The following is a 24,822-nucleotide window of genomic DNA, read 5'->3' as shown; positions in this document are numbered from 1 at the left end:
TACAAGTTCATAACTATTTCAGCTTCAGAACGAGTACAGCTATGAATAGTTCAGTCTTTCTTTTACACAGCTTGGGCCTTTCTGGCTTCATGTATGAGGTGATCAGCAGACAACGGCCCACTCCTCAGGGCATAATTTCAAAAGGCTGGGTTTTGGTTTGTTGGGTTTTTTGGCATAACTGGAGGTAGGGGATTTGCATTTAACTCCCATTAGGTATTCCCCAGTAAAACCACTTAACACTTTTTGTTCCATAAATCCATTCTTGTCTGGCACATCATTGAATATAGTCCTTTGAATCCCCAAGTCTCACATCTTTCACTTCTCCCTCTTTCAGAAGTTACATAAACAATTAATGTAATACAAAGGACCTCAAAGATTCTTAAACTTAATTCAGTAAGGTCTCCCAAGGATATGGCAAGAAATTGCCATACCTGTCTCACAGTTGTTATAGGAACAACAACTAATTCCTGTGTTTCCTCACAGGAGTGTTCTCAGCTTTCATCAGAAGAAATCTCCACCATCTCTAGGGTTTGATCCGACAAGGCACTTAACTTTAACCATGTGGGAAGTCTCTGTCACTACTCAGATACTTAATTGCTTTGCTGGATCAGGGTCAGAGTGGTCAGCGCCTTGCAGAATGAGGCCTTCTGGACAGAAAAATAATTAAGATTGAATATTGGACTGCTCCTGAGCTAATTACAGCTATTATGCAGCAGTTTTCTGATTTGAATTGGTTGTCTTCAAGAATTTAGCTACTGTCTGATCATTAAACTAGTATTAATTAGAAGTTCTGGGAGAGCTGAGACTATAGTTTTATAAGTCATTATCCAGTTCTTCATAAACTAAATCACTCAAATTCACTTTGCTTTTGAAATAAATATTTTATTGTGTATTAAATAAAAAATGAAAGAAAAGAAACAGAATATATTATCCAATATGCATATACATAAGCCATTTGCATAGCTGTGCAGAGTTCCTTGTGTATGTATTAGATAATATAGTGATAGCCATGTCGGTCCCAGGATATTAAAGAGACAAGGTGGGTGAGGTAATATCTTTTATTGGACTAACTTCTGTTGGTGAGAGAGATAGAAGCTTTTGAGCCACACAGAGCTCTTTTTCAGGTCTCAGAGTACCTTTTTCAGACCTAAGAAGATCCCTGTGGGGCTCAAAAGCTTGTCTCTCTCACCAACAGAAGTTGATTCAGTAAAATGTATTACTTTACCCGTGTTGTCTCTCGTGTGTGTATTGACTTTTTTTGCATACTATCACTCATATTTCAGTGACACTCAATTAATTACATTTTTTTCTAGAGATCATCACTCTTGTGGGTTGTCTTCAGAAAATAAATGAACTCTTTCTGGATACAGTTACACATCTTCAAGAGGCAAAAAACAAATTTTATGATATTAGATGCAGACATGATGATAAATCTCAATCCCAGATTGTTCAAGATGTTTCCAATGAAATAGTTGTGTGTGAAAGAGAAAAGACACATTCTGGGAAAGTATCTGCTGGTGTAAGTCAACGACTCCAGGTAACTTCTCCCATGAATGAAAGGAAAAGTCCGAACATTCACCAAGTCCAGTCAAGTGAAAACAAAACAGTGGAAAAAGAAACTGCTATATCATTAAGTGAAAAAAATCCTGATCAAGAACAGGCAGTAAGCAGAGACCTCCCAAAGCTAATGGAAAACGAAGATCACAAGCTCCTACAGAGTTCACATACAGAGCAAAAAGATTGCAACAGAAAGGAGGAAAGTCATGGAGCAAGGCCTTATAATAAGAAATGCCCAAACAGAGCTTTTCAAGAAGTTCCCGGGAGCAATGGAGATGATATAATTGTATCTGGAAAGTCCGAAGATATCTGTGATAGATCTGTAATCAATCTTTCTGATCAAGAACAGGCAGTAAGTGAAGAACCCCCAACTCAGATGGAATATGAAGATCACAAACCAACAGAGAATTCATGTGAAGAAGAAAAAGATGACGAGAAAAAGGAGGAAATTTATGAGATTAATGGGAACAACAGAAACAATGCAATTGAGTCTGCAAGGTCGGAGAATATATGCAATACACCTGCTATGAATCTTTCAACAAATGATTCAGAAGAAGTGGAAAGATCAAGTCCCTGGATGAACAAAGAGTAAGTATGAAAAAGTTGACTATTTGTAAACACACATCTGCGTGCACTCCAACCATTGGACATGCATAAAGGGCAGTTCACCCTTTAGTATGGACACTAAATAAAAATGTAACCCTGCACTGAAGATTTTAATGTAGCTTCCTGAAATCTTGAGCACATAAAAGGTCAGATTCGAAACTTATTGAAATCAGTAGAAAGATTTCATTGATTGATGTCAATGAGCTTTGGATCAGGTCCCAAAATTAGGCAGCTTTCCAATAATTTGTAACATACATTTTTAATCAGTGTTACTTATATTTTTCTAGGTCCTATGCACTTGTTAGTTAATGCAAGGTATTACTGATGAGTTCCCTGTGCTTTATGAAAACTGAAAAGATAGGTGGATAATTTGGATATATTTATTATTTAAATATATTAAATGCATATATTAATTGGTTTATTGCTTACATAATATAGGACAAAAAAAAGCCCAGAGAATAATACTGTGTATTTTTCTGCAGATTTCTAGCAGAAGTGAGTGGTAATATTGAACCTGAAGTTGCCTGTTATATTACAGCACCTTCCATCACTCTCGAAAATTTAGTATGCAGGATCATCAATGACATGAGTTCCTTGGTGGTGGAAGATTCTGAGGAGCTGGTCAGCAATGTCATCAGTGTTGCGTGCTTAGACCAGGGGAAACTAATCCCCTTTCCTATCAACATTGCAATCCCATTCACTGCACGCTACAGAGGAAATTATCGAGACATCATGGTGAAGGTGACCAATATGAACTTTCAATCAAGTTACTTAACTCCCATTTCCTTTGATGGGTACCAGGGAAACCAGAAGGTTGGTGAATTCTTATTTGAGTATTATGAAAAGGTCTATTGTCGCTGAACAGTTAAGGTTGAGTTAAATTTTGCAATTAAAGCAGTGATTAATAAGCCATGCTTTCCATCATGAATTTCATATATTGCCAAGGTTACCTAAATATGAAGACCCACATTTTCTAAGGTGACCATTAGTTTTGGGTTCCTCAAGCTTCAGGTGCTAATTCACGCCCCCAGAACAACCGCCAAGATAGGGAGGCATAAAGGTGACCTAAAGCTGCCTATCCTCCCTTCCTCCCACAGGTGGCTCAGAGCATAATTTGGTTCAGTGTGGATCTAGCCTGATTTTTTTCTAGACTAAATTGTATTTCTCTCTCCAAGATTCCCCATGATTTATTGGATACAAAACTCCCCAATTAACATCTTCTCTTCAGAAACATTAATTGGAGAAGTACTTTGCCCCAGAATACAGATGACTCTACAGTTTTGTTTTGTTTTAAATGTGAGCATGTGTGTGAAGTTGACAATTCTTTGGTAAATGAAACAGAGGAGAGATTATTTTGCATTTAACCTAAAGAAGAGTAACAATTATATCTGCATACACCCACCCTCCCACCGACTAAACATAGGATGCAACCTTGTTAATGACACTGAGCCTTATTCACCACTGAAAGTTACTGGAGTAACACAGTAGAGAACCAGGCTGTCAAAATGATAATAACATTTAAGTTATTTTCATTTTGCTTCTCAGAATACAGTTAGTTCATCCACCGGAAATGATAATCTACTAACAATTGTAGCATCCTTTTTCTCCCACAAAGGGGACCTTTGCAGAGGTGAAAATTTGCCAGCTTGGTATTTTTTCTGTGGTTTCATGCTTAAAAAAAGAAACATTCACCATTCCAAAGAAAGGGCTCTCACAAAAGCTAAGCATGGATTCTAGAATCTCTTTCTACTACCCTCCAGAAACGTTCAGTTCTCCAGTGACCATGCAGTTAAAGGTAAGTGTGAAATATTCATATTTTTCTTTGCATCATGTCCATGTCACATGAGTAGTTCCAAAGAGAAATCCATCATAATGATGAAGGCCTCCAAACAGTGTTATTACTGTGGTTCCACTGCATAGACAGCTAGGTGGATATGGAGTGGACATTAAGAGGGACTCTGCAACCTTTATGCATAACAGACCTGGGCTTCATGTCAACTCCTTTTTAAAACCCAGGTGCCCTGATTAGCCTGCCTTAATTGATTCTAGCACCTTCTTGATTGGCTGCAGGTGTTCTAATCAGCCTGTCTCAATTGTCTCCAGAAGGTTCCTGATTGTTCTGGAACCTTCCCTGTTACCTTACCCAGGGAAAAGAGACCTACTTAGCCTGGGGCTAATATATCTGCCTTCTATTACTCTCCTATAGCCATCTAGCCTGACCCTGTCACAGCAGATATAAATGAAGCAGTAGCTATTTGTATGCTTGCTATGTTCTGGGAAACAAGACTGTTTCCAACAATATTAATAATTATAATTAAAAAAATCTACACAGTACATGAAGTCTTTGGGTCAGGCAGTGGTGTATTCTGTAGGCAAATTTTCTCCGCTCTGATCCATTCCCTTTGAGCTAATCTGGAAGTGCAAAAGAGTCATCGTCTCCCTATAAGTCAGTGGTCCTCAAACTGAGGGGCATGCTCGCCTGGGGGGTGCAGAGAAACATTTTTTTGCAGGGTGGGGCATCTGGTGGAGCCCTGGCCAGCCCTCGGGGGGCAGGTTGAAAGCTGCCTAGTCCTGCTGTGCCCCCAGACCAGCTTCGACCCCACCTGCAGCTCCATGCTGTCCCCAGACGCAGCTCCACTCTCACCCCTGTTCCAACCCCAGCCCAGCTCTGATCCCAGCTGCAGTTCCACTCTCCCCGCTGCTCCACTCTCAGCCCCAGCCCCAGCTCCACTTCACCCTTTGCTCTTCCAACGTCCCAGCTCTGATCCCAGCTCCGTTCCACTCACAGCCCAGCTCCAGGCCTGGCCCAGCTCTACTCCGCCCCCCTGCTCTGCTCGCAGCCACAGTTCCACTCCATCCCCTGCTCCACTCCAGCCCAGCTCCATCCCCAGCTCAGCTCCAACCTCAGCCGCAGCTCCACCCCCAGCCCAGCTCTGCCCTCATTCGCTCTCTGCCCCAAAGCCAGCTCTGCCTCTAGCCCCAGCTACTCCCCCAAACCCAGTTCTGCCTCCAGCTGTGCAGTAATAGAGGGGGGTTGCAGACAGATTCCATTACTGGTAAGAGGGGGCATGACAGGAAAAGTTTGGGCACCACTGCTATAAGTCCGATGCTGGGAATACCTCATAGTGTGGATGTCCCCAGCAGGTATAGAGCCAATAAAACCTGTTCCTATTCCTTCCTCCTTAGAGTCACAAGCACAGAGGGTGTTCCTAGAGTTGGGAGGTCAGGAATGGCTGGATTATGATATGCTTCAGCTATTCCTAGATAATATATTGATCCTAGGGGATTATAACCATCTGGTCCAAAGTTAGAGAACTGGAAGGCTGTTGTGCTAGGGACCGAGAATCTGGGAGAGAAAACTGGCTACCTTATAGCTTCCCTGATCTGGTGCATCCAGAAAATCTGACCCTATTTTTGCAAATATGTGTAAATAATTACTTTTACTAATAATGATATGAATACTCTTGTCCTCACCTCCATCCTTTCTCAAGCAAAACTCCCAGTGTAGTCAGTGAGAGTTTACTCTGACTAAGAACCTCAAGATTTGACCTAGCTGTAATATGTAAATGAAAACAACAAGTTAAATCAGAGCATGAATTTAAAATCCTTGGCAAGTAGAATGTGTATTAAAAGAGTCATAAAAATGAATATAAGAGTACAGACAAAAAGGTAGTGTATAAATTCTACCTTTTAAAACAATCACACACACTAACAGGAGTCCAAACTATTTAATTAACAATGGCAGCAGTTTCTGATGACACTGTTACAAAGCACTTGGTTGTGCATATGGTAAAATGATTGGGAAAGGAAGAACCTTAGAGCTCATCAACAGAGTTAAAGAAAAAAATCTAGACGGTCTCAATTAAAAAATGGCAAGAGATTTTGTGAAATGCAACTCTCCTCCAGTTCCTGAAGTTAAACTAAAATGATTTTTAAAAAAGCAACATTTAAGTACTTGTACATTAATTATTCTGTTACTTGCTATACATAGGTCCAGCCAATTGAGCCATCACTGGTTTCCATATTAAAGGCAAAATATGACATGTACCATGCAGTAGTGTCTACTAGCCCACTGGTTCATATCCAGCATCCTTCATCCCAGCCATTTAACAAGTCAGTCAGTGTTATTCTACCCTGTCCTCCAAATCCAGAAAAAAAGAGATCGGGAGATGCAACAGAAAATGGAAGAGCATCTAGTGCCACTGTAACCAGGGTTACAACTGCATATCATCTTCGGTAAGTGAGAACTTCTACCTACAAATCCAGCAAGATCAAGGCATCAACGGAATTGCAAATAGCCCTGACCAAACCATTTTTATATTAAAATATATTCTTCACCTTAAAGCGTTCTGAAGGTGTCCTCTTCAAAAAATATAATTGGCCAGATTTTCAACTGATGTAAAACAACATACCTCCATTGACTTCAATGAAACCACCCTGACCTACACCAGCTGGGGATCTCACCCAGTGTTTTTAACAGAAGATCGGGAAAAACTGAGACATATGTAGTAAAAAAGAATTTTACTGTTTTCATTTTATTTAACTCCAGATTTTTTCCCCCTTGACTCACATTGAGTAGTATTTTATTCCATGAGTAGTCCAGAATACAACTCAATGTTAGTCACGGTGCAAAATTTGATTCTTAATGTGTAGCTACAGTCATGTCCAGGATTCACCCTTCATTGCTGTAGATGGCTGAGTTTATTTCCTAGCAGAACAAACCAAAAAACCACTCACTCTAAGTCCTGTTTCCTACTCAATGCTTTTTCATGGCCATTAATGACATCAAGTACAATGTGAAACAAATAGTTCAAAGCACAGAAGGATCAATATTTCCAGTTGCCAAGGACAACAACCTTATAATGGGCAGGTGGCCAGCCTGGTCTCTGGGCTCTACTCTAAAAGGTCAGAAGGTTATATGGGTCAAGAGTTCCAAAACCTAGTGATTTTTTGAGTGCCTTAATTTCACGGTGCCCAGCACTGCTCAGCTTTATGGGTGCCAGGTTTATATAATTTTTGGTGGTGCCCAGAATGGATCCAAGCAGAGCTGTCCCGTCCATAGGACAGACTGGGACAACCACCCCGGTCCCCGTGATTTGGGGGGGCCCCACACTTCAGGGGGACACGAGGTCCAGAGTGACCTGGAGGATTAGTGTGGGGCCTGGTGCTGGCAGCAGTAAGCGACGCGACCTGGCCCAAGCCTGCTCTGCCCAGCCCCTGGCGTTGCTTGGGGGATGGGGTGGAAGCCAGAAAGAGGTGGAGTGGGGGTTTGGGGGAAAAGGGTGGAATGGGGAGGGGGTGGAGCAGGGCCGTGCTGGGGCTGGGTCACGTCGCTTGCTGCTGCCAGCACCAGGCTCCCCACTAGCCCTTCAGGTCACCCTGGACCCAGCATCTTGCTGAAGCACATGGCCCCCCAAAGTGAGCTAAGCCCAAACATTGGTGGAGCCGGGCCCATGTTCCTAAATATTGGTGGAGTATAGGCACCACAGGCCCATATAACTCGCCGCCTATGCTCAGCTTGATCAGAGGGTGGACATACAGCACCACAGTTCTTTCTGAAAATCAGCCCCTCCCCCTTAGAAAATAGAGACAGCTATAATCACTAGTCACTTTTGGTAATCTTGGTGACAATTCCTAATAGTAGTTCTTAACTGGCAGGTTAATGAAGTGCTCCTGACAACGAAACCCACTTGTCTGCTTCCCTAGGTGAAAGCCTGGATAAAACCCTGTAGTAGGAACAGAGGTATTTCTTTTTAGGGACCAGTTGGAGCAGGTTGCTGTCAGCCTAGAAATGTTGCTCCCCTAAACCCCAAAGAGATGGTTTAACCAATCCTACTGATCCTTTGAAAATTATAATATATATTCCATCATGTAAAATCAAATAGGCTTCCGCACAAGCAGGGGTTTAGGTGGTAAAGGGAATAACTGTTCCAATTTTTCACTTCTGGAAACCTCCTTAGATCACTTTTTAAAAAGGATTAAGTCTCACTCTAATCCCTTGTAGACCCTCATCCTCATCATAGATGCACCCTGTGATTTGGCAAGGTTGGTCATCACTGCTTGTAGAAAGTTCTAAACTGATATCCTGTACCGGGGTGTTCAATGGTGCACAAATGCTTGCATCTCACCTGCCCACACTTAGCAATGCTGTCAGCCTAGAGCTGTGTAAAGTACATGACTTGAACTTCAGATGTACCTGAATTTATGCTAGGTTCTAATTTGAAGTGTGCCTGTAACATGGATTCTGTTCCTTGAAGACCCAGGATACTTCATTACTTCAGTTAGTACAAATATACCTGTAATGCAGAGGAGAAAGAGAGTGCTCTGTATAAAACAGGGGTCAAACTAAAATGTCTCAAAACACAATTTAATGTGGCTGAATAACTTGATTCAATGGCCTAAGAATAGTGAGCCACATAGTTTTAAGCTTTTCTGCTCCTATACATTACATAGTGTTCAAGGCCTGGATTAACACAAAATAAAACAACAAACTGCAACTTATCTTCACGTATTCCTAGTACTTTGAACCATTTTATATTTAACCAATAAATGTCCTAGAACTCTTTAAAGCATAATCTTATACCACATACATGTAATGTAGAGCAGAAAGAGACTCAGGATCTATACAAAACAGGGCTCAAACTAAAACAAAACGTCTGAAGGACACAGGTATGGGGGGGGGGGGGGGGGGGGGAGGAGGGAGGTAGTTTGTCCAAAAAGCTCAACCACTGAACATACATGTTCATGAAATACTGTGCAGCGTCCATATAATCTTGATGCAAACTCTTTTGCTTTCTTTGGATATCTGCAAAATTTCTCAGGCCATTTTTTAGAGTGTATTTAGGCATTCTTCAGAACACCTGATTTCCCACAGCTCTAGCTGAAGACCATAGGACGTGAAGGAGCTCAGCTTTTTTGAAAATCGGGCCCTTAAAATTCAAGCTTTGTTTATAAGGATAGGCTGGGTGGAGGAAGTCACATTGTGGTTTTTTTGTGACCCTGATTGAGTCTGTCCCATGTGATCAGACTGTTCACTCCAGTTCAGCAGAAACTATTTTAATTTTGTTCTTCCTTGATAAGTGGCCTTTTTGCTGAGGTCTCTGATCTAGCTGAAGAAGTCAGAAATAAACCATGTCTCCTAGCTGCTGTGTTTCTCTGGCTCCGATAGACAGCATCTTAGTGTGTTATTGTCTGTAATTTCCCCAGTTGTTGTTAACTGTCTTATTATGAGTTTATATTTTGGTTCACATAACAACTATAACTAGTTTTGGAAGGCTAGTTTTATTTTCCCCAAGATCAGACTTTTGGTTTTACATAGGGCTAATGTGTATTTCCACTTCTGGTGAATCAGTGCAAATCAGATGACCCTGTCAAAAGCAAACCTTGATATAAGTTTTGCTCAATATTAGACCAGAGGTTAACTACATTCATTTGTAAAAAGAAAAGGAGTACTTGTGGCACCTTAGAGACTAACCAGTTTATTTGAGCATGAGCTTTCGTGAGCTACAGCTCACTTCATCGGATGCATAGCATATCGTGGAAACTGCAGAAGACATTATATACACACAGAGACCATGAAACAAAACTTCCTCCCACCCCACTCTCCTGCTGGTAACAGCTTATCTGTTACCATTTTCTACCATCCATTTTCTAGATGCAGTTTTTCAGTAAGAGACAAACCATCCCAGATGGTCTGCAGCTAGGCAGATTAAAGAGAAGGGAAAAGACACTGCTACAACACAAGTATTTAATATCCACAGAGCTTTATTTTAACCTTTGTAATGATTTCTCCTGTCTTGTGGTTGTCCAGAGCAATGAGTGCCTCTGTGAGAAAACATGGAGAGAATCTTGGTGAATCCTTGAAAGTATTGGGTTACAGAAGCAAAGAAGAGGAGTGGGTTGTGCTTGATGATGTTATTGTGCGGAATGCACGAAACGGACTTGTAACATTTGAAGTAGATGAGTATTTAGAAAGGTAACATATAAATAATTTCATTCAATTATTTAGGTAAAAGATTCATATCCAAAGAAATTAATGAATGGGAACTTACTAGAGTTGAGAAATCATTCACTAAGAATTATTTTACTTGCCAAAGTTTGGCTCTTCCAGTCTGTAAATGTTTCATGAGATACGGATGACTTTCTTAGATTTGTATGTTATGAATAATTATGCCAAAAATTATTTTGGTAAATAATTTTTCATCTGCATATTGTGCACAAACATAACACAGAATGCACTTGACATTTGAAATTTAAGTTATAGTAATTAATTTTGATTGGACAGTATTTCTGCTCCCTGGTTGGATGAGCATAACTCTCAGTTTTAAGATTTCAGGTTGACATATATTCTCCAGTATTCACTTAAAATTCTCTGTTTATGTAAAGATTCTGCCCACAAACTTTGTATGATAGATCATGCCTGGGAACCAAAACAACCTGAGTCTAACCACAGTTGACTCAAATGCATTTAAACCTTTGAAAATCAATTTGTGATTTGTTTTCCCCAGAATTTATGCACATGATTTCATACATATTGGGTTTAGTGCTGCTATGTTTATGCAGGATAAATCCCTATTGATGTCTATGGGAGTTCTGCAAAAATAAGGACTGTGTTCTCAAAACCATGAACATTAGAATAAAGACCTTATTGTGTTGAACTGGGAAGTATTTGGGAGTTTGGTGAAAGTGCAGATTACTATGTACATGTGCAGCAATTACCTCTGTCATTCACTGTAGTTTATTACTCTATCATTTTGAAAGCAAAATAGAGGATATTTTGATATGCCCTAATACTGAACACCTAACACTTAAGTTTCATACAAGTAGCAGCAAGTTGTGTATCTTACTCATGTCAAATATCCAGATTTACATCTGAGTCTGTTGTTAGAGAGGCTTATCGTATCTTGCATTATTGTTCCACCCAGCTAAATAATCTAAATGGCTCTAGAAGTGAAAAGCTCTGTAAACACATCAGGAAGAAACATGGAAAAAAACCAGTTCCCTACATACTGAATCATAAATATATTGCTATTAAAATATGTAACAAAATTGCCTCAGTTTCATCATATCTTAAAAATATAAAATGAAACGAATATATAAATTCATGTTGTTTTAAATACTTATTTAAAATCTTTAATTTAGTATGATATAAAGGTCTGAAATGAGATGGCTTTTGTATTTATCCTCTGTAATGTACATACTACACTTTGTAATTACAATATAGTTGATCAAATATGAGAATATATATTTCAGCTGAAGATCCTACATACTATATATTAGTCATCATTTCTGTACATTTTTTGATAAACATTAATTCTACTTCCCTCAAAACCAGTTACCCTCTTATTCCAATTACAATATTTTGATTCATCAGCTGGGTTTTGAGTCTTCATGAGAACTGAAATAACACAGGGATTAACATACTTGAACTGATCACTGAGAATTTATTCTAATATTCTGTGTAACAGTAGTCAGTGCCACTGGTGGATGTTTCAGATGGAGGTATAACCTTCCCATTACAACCAAGATCATTTAGTTATTCAATAGTGTATTGTAAGACAGCAAGAAAATTCTTTCCTGCCCCCAAGTTGTGGTTATCTTATGCCCTGAAGCATGAGTTATTCATATACATATCTAGCCTTTCATATTTTGTTTTAACTCAATAATATCCTCTGGCAACAAGATCCAAAAGGTACACCGCACAAAAGATGTTTTGTTTCCCTTTCAAACTTACTACTAAATGGCCCAGTTGGAATCAATGGGATTTTTGTTGAAAGTCAGTGGGACTTAAGATAAGTGCCAAACTCACAATTGAAAATTTTACCTATGGCCTTTAGTGGGAGAAAAATGAGGTACAACAGGGGACTGTTTCAATAAAGCTTTCAATCCTGAACAGCTTGACTTTTGGCCTGATGTCATATCCCAGGAAACTAATCTGAGCATTTGTTTCCTACCTTGAGGAGGAAAAATGTTATAGAATGGTCATCAGTTACCTGAACCACTATATTATCTTGCTTGATAAGTTGCAAAAGGTAAATAAAACGATTTATAATTCAATAAAGAATTAAGTGTCACCTCGTGGACTACTTATTTTCTTCTCTCTTCTTTTCTTCTTAATGCAGCTTTATTGTCATTCGCCTCTCATTTGCCATGGACAATACGCATCTAGTTCTGTTTATGCAGGCTCTGGAGGAAGCCATTCGCAGCACCATGGCTAATGTCATACTATATCGGAAAAAAGAAAACCCTCATAAAATAGTTGTTTTACTGGTTCTGTCCAAAGAACTGAACTGGGAGCTGCAAAACCTGCGTGAGGAGGGATACTTTGGTCCTCCAGAACCAACGCAACAGTTTCAACTGAAAGAAGGAGAGCAGATTCATTTTAGATTTAGTGGCAACATATTTGCCTCAGGTAAACTGGCCATTTCTTGTACATAAATACAACCTATCAAGTGAACGACTCTCATATAATATAGAACTTGTCTTGCTTCCACCTGTTGCAAATAGTGAGCTTGCATTTAGGTAATTCTTTGAAACGGCACACTTCACTGTTGTCATTCAGTCCTTATTTTTTGTAAACTTGTAATTCGATAGGCAACCACTCCACTCTGATTACATGAAAAGAAGTTCATATGGTGAAATCCTAGCCCACTTGACATTAATTAGTATTTTGTCAATTACTTCAATAGGGTCAATATTTTACCCATAGCCCTCCCTTTTCTACTAATCTTCTTTTATGGTCATTTTAAGAACATCTCATTGGGGTTAAATGGATTTTAAATAAAAAAGGACAGATTCTGTTCATTTACATCAGTGTAAATCTGGAGTAACTCAATTGACTTTAATGGATAGTGGCATCTAGGGCATATTAATGCTGTTGCTGGTGGCCCTCTGAATTAATTCATGTGATGATAGCCTATTGTTTAGAAATTTCACAAGTGCTCACAGTTGGTCTAACTACTGTCATTCACTATTGCCATGGTAAAAACTATTCACTACACTAAGCACTTTTGAAAAGCCTACCCAAAATATTTATGCTCTTCTTTGCCAGGTTTTAAAATTAATTATGAGGGTGTAGCTTACCACCTTCAGAGGTCACATTGTACACATTACATAAATTCTTCCCAGGGGAAACCCATCCAAAGAAAATCAGTGTGAAAAAAATAGTATTAGCTTCGCAAGTATATTGCATAGTTATACAAAATATGTGAAGAAAATGTCACGGTTGCAGAGTTAAGTACTCAAAAAACAGGGAAATGCAAAACTTATGGATGTACATGCAACTCTTCCCCCTTTCTGTAGTCATTATAATACAAGGTTTACTTACATGACAATACACATCTCAAATAGTCATGTTATCAGTTGGGTTAAAGTCCCTTAAACTGATGAGTATAGCAGCCTCCCTTCATTCAGGTTAAATGTAAGAAACAAGAGCAGTCTTAAAGAGGGGCATCCAAGGCTACTCAGAAATTTGAGCTATGTAGGTGGAGAACTCTGCTGGCTATTGTTTGGGCAAGAATAGGTCTGAGAGAGCCAGAAGCAGGAGACTGACATGGAAGGAGCATAGAGAGTCAAACATAGCCTGAACAAGCAGCTGGTAAGACAACCCTGGAAAAAGCATACTGAGAAAACATTTGGGGGGGGCGGGGGTGGAGTGGTAAGGGAGGGATGGAGGGAGTGCAGGCTGAAGGAGTTTGCACCAGTGTGCAGGGAGAGTGTCTCCTGTTTTTTGGTTTCTCCTGTGTTCAGGGAAACAGGACTTTGTCCATTCTTTGTAAATAAACAAGATTGCATCAAAGGTACCTGATTCCATCATCAATTTTCCCTCCCAACTGGAACATCCTCAAGGGTCCTGAAGTTTGACCAGCTGCTCACCTCAAAAAGTGTAACATTTAACAAAATAGTACACATTGTTTCCTAGAGCCTTAGATACAATATTTTCTTCTGCTCGTACTAATTTCATTGTCAACATGGACTTTCATTTCTTGTCTCTCCATGGTTTGTATTTCATTAATTTTATCATCTCCATGTGCATTGCTTTTCAAGCAGCAACACATCTCTCCTTAGAGGCACTTTGAGGCAGCTAACTGCAAAGATAATGTAACCGTTAATTTAAGTGGCCAGGAAAGTGTAGCTCTTGCTCTGTGTTTCATACTTAGGTCCCAGGCCTGAATACAATTTGTTTTGTATGATTTTATTTGTATAAGTCCTATTGGCTTATCTTGCTCTGCAAAAGATTTGTGTTTATATACACCGTAGAATCAGACATTAAAACTCAGTCTAAGAAATACATCTTTTTATAATGAATACAGATGATGGGAAGAATTTTGGAAAAGCCTACAGGCTTACTTTTCATTCACAAAGAAAGCCCAGACTGGAGCTCCAACTCAAAGAAGTGGATGAATTTGGTAACTACAGCTCACCTCATTACAAGGGAACTGCAGTATTTTACAAAATGAGCAGAGAAACAATAGCCAAGAACTGGGATCAACCCCTTCTGCCTGATGACTATCAGGACCAGTCACCTTTATGCAAGTTAGCACTAACCTTACCAAAGGTAAGTTCCACAACTCCTTACTATTTGAAGTCTCTCTCTTCCAGACATTTTTATGAGATTGATATATCCTTTATCAGTAAGGATCCTAATTTGCTTTACAATCTACAGTCAGACACAGAAATAACCCATCTATAAAATGTCACTACTGGGGGCGGGGGTGAAACATAGTAGCTTTTTCACCTTGCACAGCTCCACCGGGTATTAATTTAGGACTGGAAATAAAGAATCTCATTCAGCTGAAACTGTGGGGAGAATTCCCCAGTTGAAGTTTATCCAGGACACTGCAATTCACCCCCTGCTCTCCAAAACATACCATGGAATGGCTACAAGTGGTCAGCATCGGAAGTTATTATTAAATATATGGGGGCTAGACCATGCCTTTAAGGCAGAGACCAGTGTTTGGGAAGGTGCAGAGCCACAATTTCACGGGGAGCTCAGGGAAGAATTTAGACTATCCATTTTCCTTAAGTATCCATAGATATATGGTCATCTTTGAACCTGAATACTCCATCCCCTTGCATGCCCGGTGAGTCTCTGTAACTTTGTCATGTGCATTATTGGCTTGTCTCCATCTCTAAGACATGCATAAGATTTTCAACACTCTTCTCTCACTTTGACCATTGTAATGTCACTGTGTTGCCTCCTCAAGACCCAGATCTCCAGATAAAGAAATGCCAATTGACCTCCAATACCAATTGTGTCACCTTCAGCCTCAAACATCTCTACTCCATCTCCCAATTTATTACAGAACTCTTCTGTTTGTTTTTAAAATCCTCCCCAGATTTGCTGCAAGACCTTGTGAACCATGTTGTAAACTGCCATAGCTCCATCAAAGTCAAGGCCAATTTACATCAACTGTCAATGTCTCCATTTCCCATTGTATTCCTCCCACGTTTATAGCACTAGTCTCCCACCATTGTCCCTTTACGTAGTTTCACCACTCTTGCTATGAGTCCCTTTTCTGCAGATCTGAAACAGCCTTCCTTGATGTTGTTTCCCCATTACCATACTCTTTATTTCTCTCTCCCTCTGCTATTTTTTGCTATCTAAAGGTTGAAACTGAATTAAGTTGTGTACATTTTTGCACGAGGATAGGTTTTATTTAAGTGAAATATAATACAAAATTCTGTTATAAAAGACAATATACTCCTTTGCCTTTTTTATTTATTTATTTTAATTTTTCAGCAGAAAGTTAGCCTTCCTTCAGAAGTGATCTACAACAGTTATATGTGGCACTTCCCTGGAGAGTCAAAGGGGATGCTTAAAGAAAATCTATTTATTTGGACCCAGGCTTCACTTTGTTTCCTTCCCTCTCCCCACCCCAGTTCTGTGGTTTATTCCATCTTCTTTCATCTTGGTGCATAAGAATCATGTTATGTATGACATTGGATGGTACTTGAAACAAACCACATTTGCAGCTATCAGCTTTGCTTTGGTACTTAATCACCTGCCAAGGCCTTTTATTGCTTTCTGTATTCTATTGCAAAGAACATGAGCCCTTAAATGTCCTGATGGGACATTCTATCAATTTGCAGTAATTACATGTGCCCCTGCTCTCCCCTCCCCCATTTAAATGTACGGTCATCTTTGCTATCAATACAACCTTCCAATCCCAGTGTGGTGAGGAAGTTAAGGCTGAACTGATACCAATGGTTATGAAAGAAGCAAGCACAGGAACACTGGTAATTTGGTAGTTGCTCTGTAGTGACTGGAAAACTGCTATTATTGGAGAGACCCCCCCAAAACACGTCCCTGGAAGTAAATTTTGTGGGTTCAATATTTAAAAATGAGCCCGCTCAATCTGAATAATTTCAATAGAGGGGCCTGAATTGAGGTATAGAAAAACAGTCTGCTTAGCGTGGTTTCCTTACACGCCATTCTTAGACGCCATCATGGGGAATTCTGGCTGAAGCAGCAAACAATTTCTCCTCGAGTTCCCAGATAAACACATGCAGTAGCAGAACGTCTGCCATCCTCAGAAAAGGTGCAGCATGCGTTCCCCCTTCCTACTTGGCCAGCAGAGCTGGCTTGTGTGGGGAGTGGAGCCATCTCCCTTTTAGGGTACTAGCAGCACAAGTCATTTAACAGGTATCGTATTCACTAGCCTCACTGTGGCTTGCCTTTTGCAAATGGGCGCAAGTGATGGGAAAGTCTGCACAGGGCCAGCCACCATATGGCTCAAAGTGTCCTAATTCTATACCTGCCTCTTGAGAATTCAAAGTGTGTAATCAGGCTGCTTTAAATAACTCTGAAACTGCAGTATGTGCATTTATTCTACAGATTAGAATGGAATAGACCAGGAATAAGTCTGGTCCTTCCTTGCTTATTTGTAAGCATTGATGAAATGTCAGAGTTGTAGTTCTTCTGTGAATCTAGAATAAGTTAACCTTTTTTCTACTATGCAGTTTCTATATTGAATATAGCAATTTCAAAATTCCCTTGAGCAAGATAGGCCTTATTACTCTCAAAATGTGTTTCTTGATAGGAAATATATAACAGACATATGTAATACATAACTTCAGGGGATCAGTGCAAGCCTTGGGTTTCCAAAGAAACTTCCTCTAGTTTGTAGTGATGAGTTTACTTAGGAGAGATTGAAAGGGATCAGATTCTACCCTGAATGAAAATATTAAAAAAAGGTAAGTTCTTAGAAATGCTCAAATATGGCAAGATTTGCACTTCATTTCCCCCCTAAAAAGTGAAATGCTTCTCTACAAAAGACTGAGTAGAAAAAAATAGCATCATAATCAGATCTCTCTCTCTTGCAAATATTTTTTGTGTACAGAACCAACATCTGTTTAGAAACAGTTGGCAAGAATTGCCATTTTAAATTGCCTTCTGTCCTTCTTTTTAACCTTAGCAAGAAAAAGAACAAATACTGGAAGTACTTTAGTTAATTCAACTTCAGTCTCTTAAAAGACATTGGTTTACATCAGGGGTCAGCGACCTTTCAGAAGTGGTGTGGCGAGTAATTTAAGGTTTTGCGTGCCAGTAATACATTTTAATGTTGTTAGAAGGTCTCTTTCTATAAGTCTATAATATATAACTCAACTATTGCTTTTTTTTAATTTTTAAAAATGTTTAAGAAGTTTCATTTAAAATTAAATTAAAATGCAGAGCCCCTCGGACCAGTGGCCAGGACCCGGGCAGCGTGAGTGCCACTGAAAATCAGCTCGTGTGTCGCCTTTGGCACACGTGCCATAGGTTGCCTACCCCTGGTTTACGTGCAAAAGGGCAATGGGAATGTCATATGCATTTTAGTGGTAATGAAACCCTCATGAATACAGGGTTAGACTTTGGCCATGTCTACACTACAAACTGTGGTTGATGCAAGTTACAGTGTCATTAAGCCACCGCAATTAGCATATCACGCGTGCATGGGCATACTTGTCTCCTTGCGTCAGCACTGCACATCCACACAAAGAGTGCTTATATCGATGCACAGAGCAGTTTACCATGGATAGGTATCCCAGTGTGCAACTTGCCAGTGTCCAGCATATTGTCTTTTAGGAAGTTTTGGCAATGCATGGTGGGGTTGAAACAAGTCATGCAGAGGTGCCTGGAACCAAGGTGTCAACTTCTCAGTGTTTAACAGTCTCCATCTCATAATTGTCAAAACTTTTTCAAAATTCCAAAAACCTCTATGGCCCTCCTCACTATCCACCATCTTTGACAGAAGCATGGAGCCTGCACAGCTCTGCACTATTGTCATAAACATTGCAAGCACAGGATCCATGATCCTCCGGTATTTGCTGAGCTGCAAGAATGAATCAGCAGGGAACATGATGATTTCTTGGAGAACCAATTCAAGGTCATTGATGGCCTTCACAGTGCAGCTGCATATGGTGGAGTGCCATTTCTGGGCCTGAGAAACGAGCACTGACTGGTGTGATTGCACTGTAATGCAGGCTTGGGATGATGAGCAATGGCTGCAGAACTTCCAGCTGAAAAAGGCCACATGCCTGGATCTGTGTGCCACGCTCACCCCAACCCTCCAGTGTAGGGACACCAGAATGAGAGCTTCACTAATAGTGGATCAATGGTGGTGATAGCACTGTGGAAACTTGTAATGCCCGATTACCCACTGACTATAGCAATCAGTTTGGAGTTGGAAAAAACACTGTGGGGCTCTTGTCATGCAAGTGTGCAGGGCTGTTAAATCAACTCTACTAGGCAGGACTGACTCTCAGCAACATGCAGGAGATTAATAGATATTTAGGTCAGAAGGGACCATTATGATCATCTAGTCTGACCTCCTGCACAACGCAGGCCACAGAATTTCACCCACCACTCCTGCAAAAAACCTCACACCTATATCTGTGCTATTGAAGTCCTCAAATCGTAGTTTAAAGACTCCAAGGAGCAGAGAGTCCTCCAGCAAGTGACCCGTGCCCCATGCTACAGAGGAAGGCGAAAAACCTTGGATGGATACTGGATGGATTTTCAACAAACTGTGGTGGAGTGACAGATGGCACGCATATCCCTATATTTTGGCACCAGACCACCTTGCTACAGAGTACATCAACAGAAAGGGCTACTTTTCTATGGTTATGCAAACATTGGTGGATCACCAAGGATGCATCACCAACATCAGGGTGAAGTGGTCACAGAAAGTGCATGACACTTGTATCTTTAAGAACACAGAAAGCTACAAGTAGGGACTTCCCCACCCCCCCTCCAACTACCAGATGATTATTAGCAAATGTTGAAATGTCAATCAATAGTGATTTTGGGAGACCCAGTCTACCTCTTGCTCCCCTGACTCATGAAGTTGTACACAGGCCACCTTGAAAGCAGCAAGAAAAGATTCAGCTACAAACTTAGGAGGTGCAGAATGAGAGTTGAATGTGCTTTTGGGAGATTGAAAGGCTGCTGGCATCGTTTACTCACAAGATTTGATCCAAGTGAGAAAAATATCCCAATGGTTATAGATACCTGCTGTGTCCTGCATAATATGTGTGAAGCAAAGGGGGAAAGTGGCTATCTGCTAAGTTTGAACAGCCAGACACAAAGGATATTAGAAGAATTCAACGCAGAACTATGCAGCTTAGGGAAGCATTGAAGGAGCTCTTTAACAGTGAACCACAATATTGTGTTGTGGTGTACTGTGCTGTATCTGGCCTGGCTGTTTGGGAGCCTGTTAGGAATTGTGTGGTGCTTGATTTATGGTTATTACAGTGTGTTTATCACTGATCCCATGAGGTGTGTCACACTGTACAGCAACAAGTGGGTGCTTTCAGAATTGGTAGGCACTCTGCAACATATGTTGTGAACTAATAAAGATTAATTATATTCCAAATAATAGAATTTTATTTGGTAATAAGCTTAGTGAAACAATCCAGAGTGGCATGCAGGGTGGTGGTAGGGTCTCCGCCAAGTCTGACATACATCTTTATAAAAGTGGCAGGTCTGCAGCTTGGCACAGCATTGACAGAAGGCTTCTTTGGCCTTCTGGTATGCCTGCCTCAGTTCCTTCACTTACACACAGCACTGCTACTGGTCCCTGTCATATCCCTTCTTCTGCATCCCCCAGGAGATCTGCTTATAGATGTCAGCATTATTATGGCTGGTCCAGAGCTGTGCTTGCTCAGTCTCTTCTCCCCAAAGGCACAAAAGATCCAATATCTCCTGTCTACTCCAAGCTGGGGCATGTAGCCAACACGGAGGGTTGGGAAATTACATAAAACAATGGAGAGTTGTTAGGTGTGCTCACCAAGCTGGGCACTTAGGAAAAGGCATTTAAAAAATGTGCGGGGCTTTAAATGGGAGGGGGCCTTCCAGTCTATGTAATCCCTGGGCAGAGGAGTTTACAATAGAGACCAGAGCGATCAGTGTTGGGTATTGTGGGACAGCTGCTGGAGGACTGTTAAGGTCAACATAGTTAACAGTGTGTACACTTGTGCTGCATCAACCTCAGTACATCTATCATCAGTGCTGCTCAGGGTTAGTAGGTTGCCATAACTGGGTACTTACATTGGTGGGAAACAAATGTAAGTGTAGACACATGCACAAGTAGGTCAACACAAGGCAGCTTACGTTGATCTAACTTTGTAGTGTAAACCAGGCCTTTGTCCTTTCTTTTTGGCTGGTCAATGTGAGTGGTTTATGAGTTTATGTTCCATATGGGGAATTCCACTGCTATGAACTGTAGACATTTGGGATTCATAGTCCCAAGCATGGGGGAAGTATAATCCAAAGTGTTTTTGTCCTCCTTTACTGGCTTGTCAATGTGAAGTTTGAGGCTGCTGCTATTTCCAGCTAATAGGTTTAGTTCAAGCAGTACAGGACTTATATTTTGATTGTTTGATTCTGGATTCAGTCCCTGCTAACAACCCATCCAAGAGTCTGCTACAAAGAGATATGAGCCAAAGAAAGAAACACTCTTGCAATAGTTTGTGCAATGCTGAATTTGAGTAAGCACCAGGCCTTTCCTTCCACTTTGTTTTGACTGAAAGTCAAAATCTGGCTTACAATGAAAGCCAATCATTTTTGTATTTTTATCAATTTATGTCATAATTCTTTGATCTTTATATGTGATTTGGGATAGCATAGCAAAGCTAGTATGATTTGTTATTATTTTATAGCACCAAAAATTCTGCTAGGCATTTAACAAAATACATAAAAAAAAGATTCAGCCCCTGCCCAGAAGAGCTTACAGGGAGTCAGTGGGCAAAGGTCGAGAGTGCACAGTTTGACTCATGCCATTGGAAGTGAGGGCGACAGAGTCAAAAACAGAATGGCATAGCAAAGGACAAGGCTTCCATGAGTCTGATAATATGGATTACTCAGTTTAATATTCTAGTAGCTAAAAGGAAGATTTTGATTAGCTAAGGTGCTTTATAACCTGATCTAAAATTACTAACATGGCAAAAAGGTCTGTAGGCCAAGTTGTTATAAAACGTTCATCCTAATTTTTAAGCTCAGTGGTGTGATCTACAAATTTTAATTATATGTAGGTCCTTCCCATTGATTTTGGCTTCTAAAGAACAAAAGCATCTTAATAAAACAAGTAAAACTAGACAAGCAAGGATAGGTATATGCATATAAGTCAGGGGTGGACAAACTACAGCCCGCCAGCTGTTTTAATCCGGCCCTCGAGCTCCCCACTGGGGAGCAGGGTCTGGGGCTTGCCCGGGTCTGGCGCTCCAGCTGAGGAGTAGGGTTGGGGGCCACTCCGCACAGCTCCTGGAAGCAGCGGCATGTCCCCCCTCCAGCTCCTACACCTAGGGGCAGCAAGGGGGTTCTGCTCCGCCCACTGCCCCCACCCCAGGTGCTGCCCCCGCAGCTCCCATTAGCCAGGAACCATGGCTAATGGGAGCTGCAGTGGCGGTGCCTGCGGAAGGGGCAGCACACAAAAGAGCCGCCTGGCTGCACCTCCACGTAGGAGCCGGAGTGGGGACATGCCACTGCTTCCAGGACCTGCTTGAGGAAAGCGCTGCCTGGAGCTGCACCCCTGAGCCACCCCCCTGCCCCCAACCTCCTGCCCCAGCCCTGATTCCCCTCCTGCCCTCCAAACCCCTTGGTCCCATCCCGGAGCATGCTCCTGCACCCCAAACCGCTCACCCCCAGCCCCAACCCAGAGCCCTCACCTCCCATCCCCGCCCAGCCCCCTCATTTCTGGCCCTACTCCAGAGTCCTCACTTCCTCCTGCACCCCAACCCCAATAGTGAGAGCATTCATGGCCCGCCATACAATTTCATATGCTTACAAATGCAATTACAATAGCAATGTTGATAACTTACTGCAGGCAATTTCAAATTCCATGTGATGTTAATACACAGTGTTTGATGTACTTAATGAAGCAGTTACAATACCCTTATCACATTAGTGTGCAGAGAATAAAATTATGTCATTTCATCAAGAAATTTAATCAGTTACTTCCCCCATGCACAATTAACTTCCTGCCTATATTACACACTTGCCATATTACAGTAAGTATATAATACACTTCTACAGCATTGTTTCTTCAGAATATGTAACCCACTTCTGTTTATCAGATACACTGAAGCCGCATTGTTTCTTCTCTACCCAGTTCTATGAGGTTTATGTTAATCCTGTACAGCAGTTATACTACCATGTATCTCACAGGCACAGTAAACACAATGCTCATTCTACTCAGTACTGTTCATCTCTGGCATATTGATAACGCAGAGTGTGTGCATGGTATTGGTGTTATAGGGATAACAATACAGCCCAGTCTATTTGTAGACTACTATTCCGGTTGTCATAGCCCCTCTGAAAGGGTCTGTCCTTTTAGCATGCATTAAGTATTAAAGCCCTTAGCACTATTATATACGTGGAGTTTATTTTTGCTTTCAAGATGCATCTTTCTTCCCTCTTTGGTTGATTTGGAACACTAGTAGTCAATACAGAATGTTGTTTTAAACTATTAGTACTTTGTACTTCCTTTGCTTTAGGATGAGATTTTCAGAAGCATTCAGCATTAGCCCTATACTGTTCCCACCAGCTTCAATGGGAGCAGAGTTACGCCAGCCATAGTTCCTGATCTTACAATAATTCAATTTTGCAAAGCAATTAAAATTAGTAAGCTTTTCAGTACCAAAAACAAAAAAACCTCTTCCCTCTCAGATGGTGAAAAGGAGAGTCAATCTGTAGAAGACAGACAGGAAAGTAAGTCACTTATCCTATCACTTAACACCACTTCAGAATCAGAGCCTCACCCCTTGGGCACAGCTGTATCTAATTTGGAGTTCACTCAGCTTGCTGTCTTTAGGAAGGGAATTCATTCTTTTCTTTGAAGGCAGAGGGGTTCTTGTTTCCCTTGGCTAGTTCACATTGTATAAGACTTAGATAAATGCCATCACGCTCTGTTCAGAGAAACCACCTCATGGTTGTCCGGCTAAGGACTTCTAACATCTTGCTTTTTATGAAGAGGATAGAGCAGCTTTGGAAAACAAATTTTTAAGTTATATGACTCTCACATATAATATACAAATGCTGTCCACAGTTCGTCTTTGTGAATCTCTTACTTTCAGACGTAATGAAAGGTCCCAGTCTATCTTCCAAAAGGTAATCCTGAAGTTTTTGTCATATTTGAATTAGCTTGACACCATGTTGTGGTCAGTCATCCTAAGATCATAGAATATCAGGGTTGGAAGGGACCTCAGGAGGTCACCTAGTCCAACCCCCTGCTCAAAGCAGGGCCAATCCCCAATTTGTGCCACAGAACCCTAAATGGCCTCCTCAAGGATTGAGCTCACAACCCTGGGTTTAGCAAGCGAATGCTCAAACCACTGAGCTATCCCTTCCCCCTTATCATGGATAAGTCTTTCAGAGGGTTAAAATAAAACTTTTCTACATTTTTTTCTGTATTCTTAGGGCCCTTCATTGACAATTTTTATTTTATTTAATTTTTCCTGAAAATGTATCAGTGTTTATTACAACCACAACAAAAACAGGGGGAAATCAGTTCAAAACACTTAATTTTTCTGGGTAAATATCAGGGTTTATTTTGGTGGACGGAAAGATGTGGGGGAAGAGGGAAGTATTCAGTAGATTAATTATTTGAATTCCGTTCATCAGTGTGATTTCCTGCAGAACTGAAACAGAACTCAAAACACAATGCCACCTCTGAATTTAAGAAAATAGGTCTCGAATCTCAAAATAAAGCTTAATTTGAACAAACAAACAGTTTACTGTTGTAGATTTAGAACTATTAGCCTATAAATGTTTGCATTTAATAATTGGGCCACACCATTTGCAGTGCATACACTCAATTTAATCCTTTTCTCCTGTTTGTTTTTAAAACTTTCAAATGCTTCCTTGTGTTCTGAAACATATTCTAATACAGATTTTTGTTTTCTTCCAATTTTAGTGTGTCAAACCTTTAAACCATTATCTGCTAACAGCTTGAAATGTTTACATAGTGGGTGTGAGATTCACCAGTACGCAGTGATGAGCTGCCAAAATCTTAACAACCGATTCCCTCCTCACCCCACGAGGGGGTCGTTGCCCATCCCCGCCCCCCGGGACTCCTGCCCCATCCAACCCCCCGCGTTCCTTGAGGCCCCCCCAGGGCCCCTGCCCCATCCACCCCCCTCCCCTGTCTCCTGACTGCCCCCAGAACCAGGCAGGACGGTCTC

At 40.9% G+C, this 24,822-nt stretch overlaps 1 protein-coding gene across 1 annotated transcript in view; it reads left to right on the top strand.

Moving 5' to 3' along the window:
- DTHD1 (death domain containing 1) overlaps positions 1–24,822 on the top strand; it is a 44,930-nt gene that overhangs the window by 6,775 nt on the left and 13,333 nt on the right. The window contains exons 2-8 of the mRNA XM_007059716.4: positions 1,314–2,145; positions 2,646–2,976; positions 3,779–3,958; positions 6,155–6,399; positions 9,974–10,138; positions 12,285–12,574; positions 14,475–14,719. Coding sequence (XP_007059778.3) covers positions 1,314–2,145; positions 2,646–2,976; positions 3,779–3,958; positions 6,155–6,399; positions 9,974–10,138; positions 12,285–12,574; positions 14,475–14,719 — 2,288 coding nt within the window. The remainder of the gene's footprint in view (positions 1–1,313; positions 2,146–2,645; positions 2,977–3,778; positions 3,959–6,154; positions 6,400–9,973; positions 10,139–12,284; positions 12,575–14,474; positions 14,720–24,822) is intronic.

This window comes from Chelonia mydas, chromosome 4, assembly GCF_015237465.2.
Source record: "Chelonia mydas isolate rCheMyd1 chromosome 4, rCheMyd1.pri.v2, whole genome shotgun sequence".
NCBI classification, from domain to species: domain Eukaryota; kingdom Metazoa; phylum Chordata; order Testudines; family Cheloniidae; genus Chelonia; species Chelonia mydas.
Note: the sequence above shows the minus strand (reverse complement) of the source record. Positions and strands in the feature narration are given on the sequence as shown.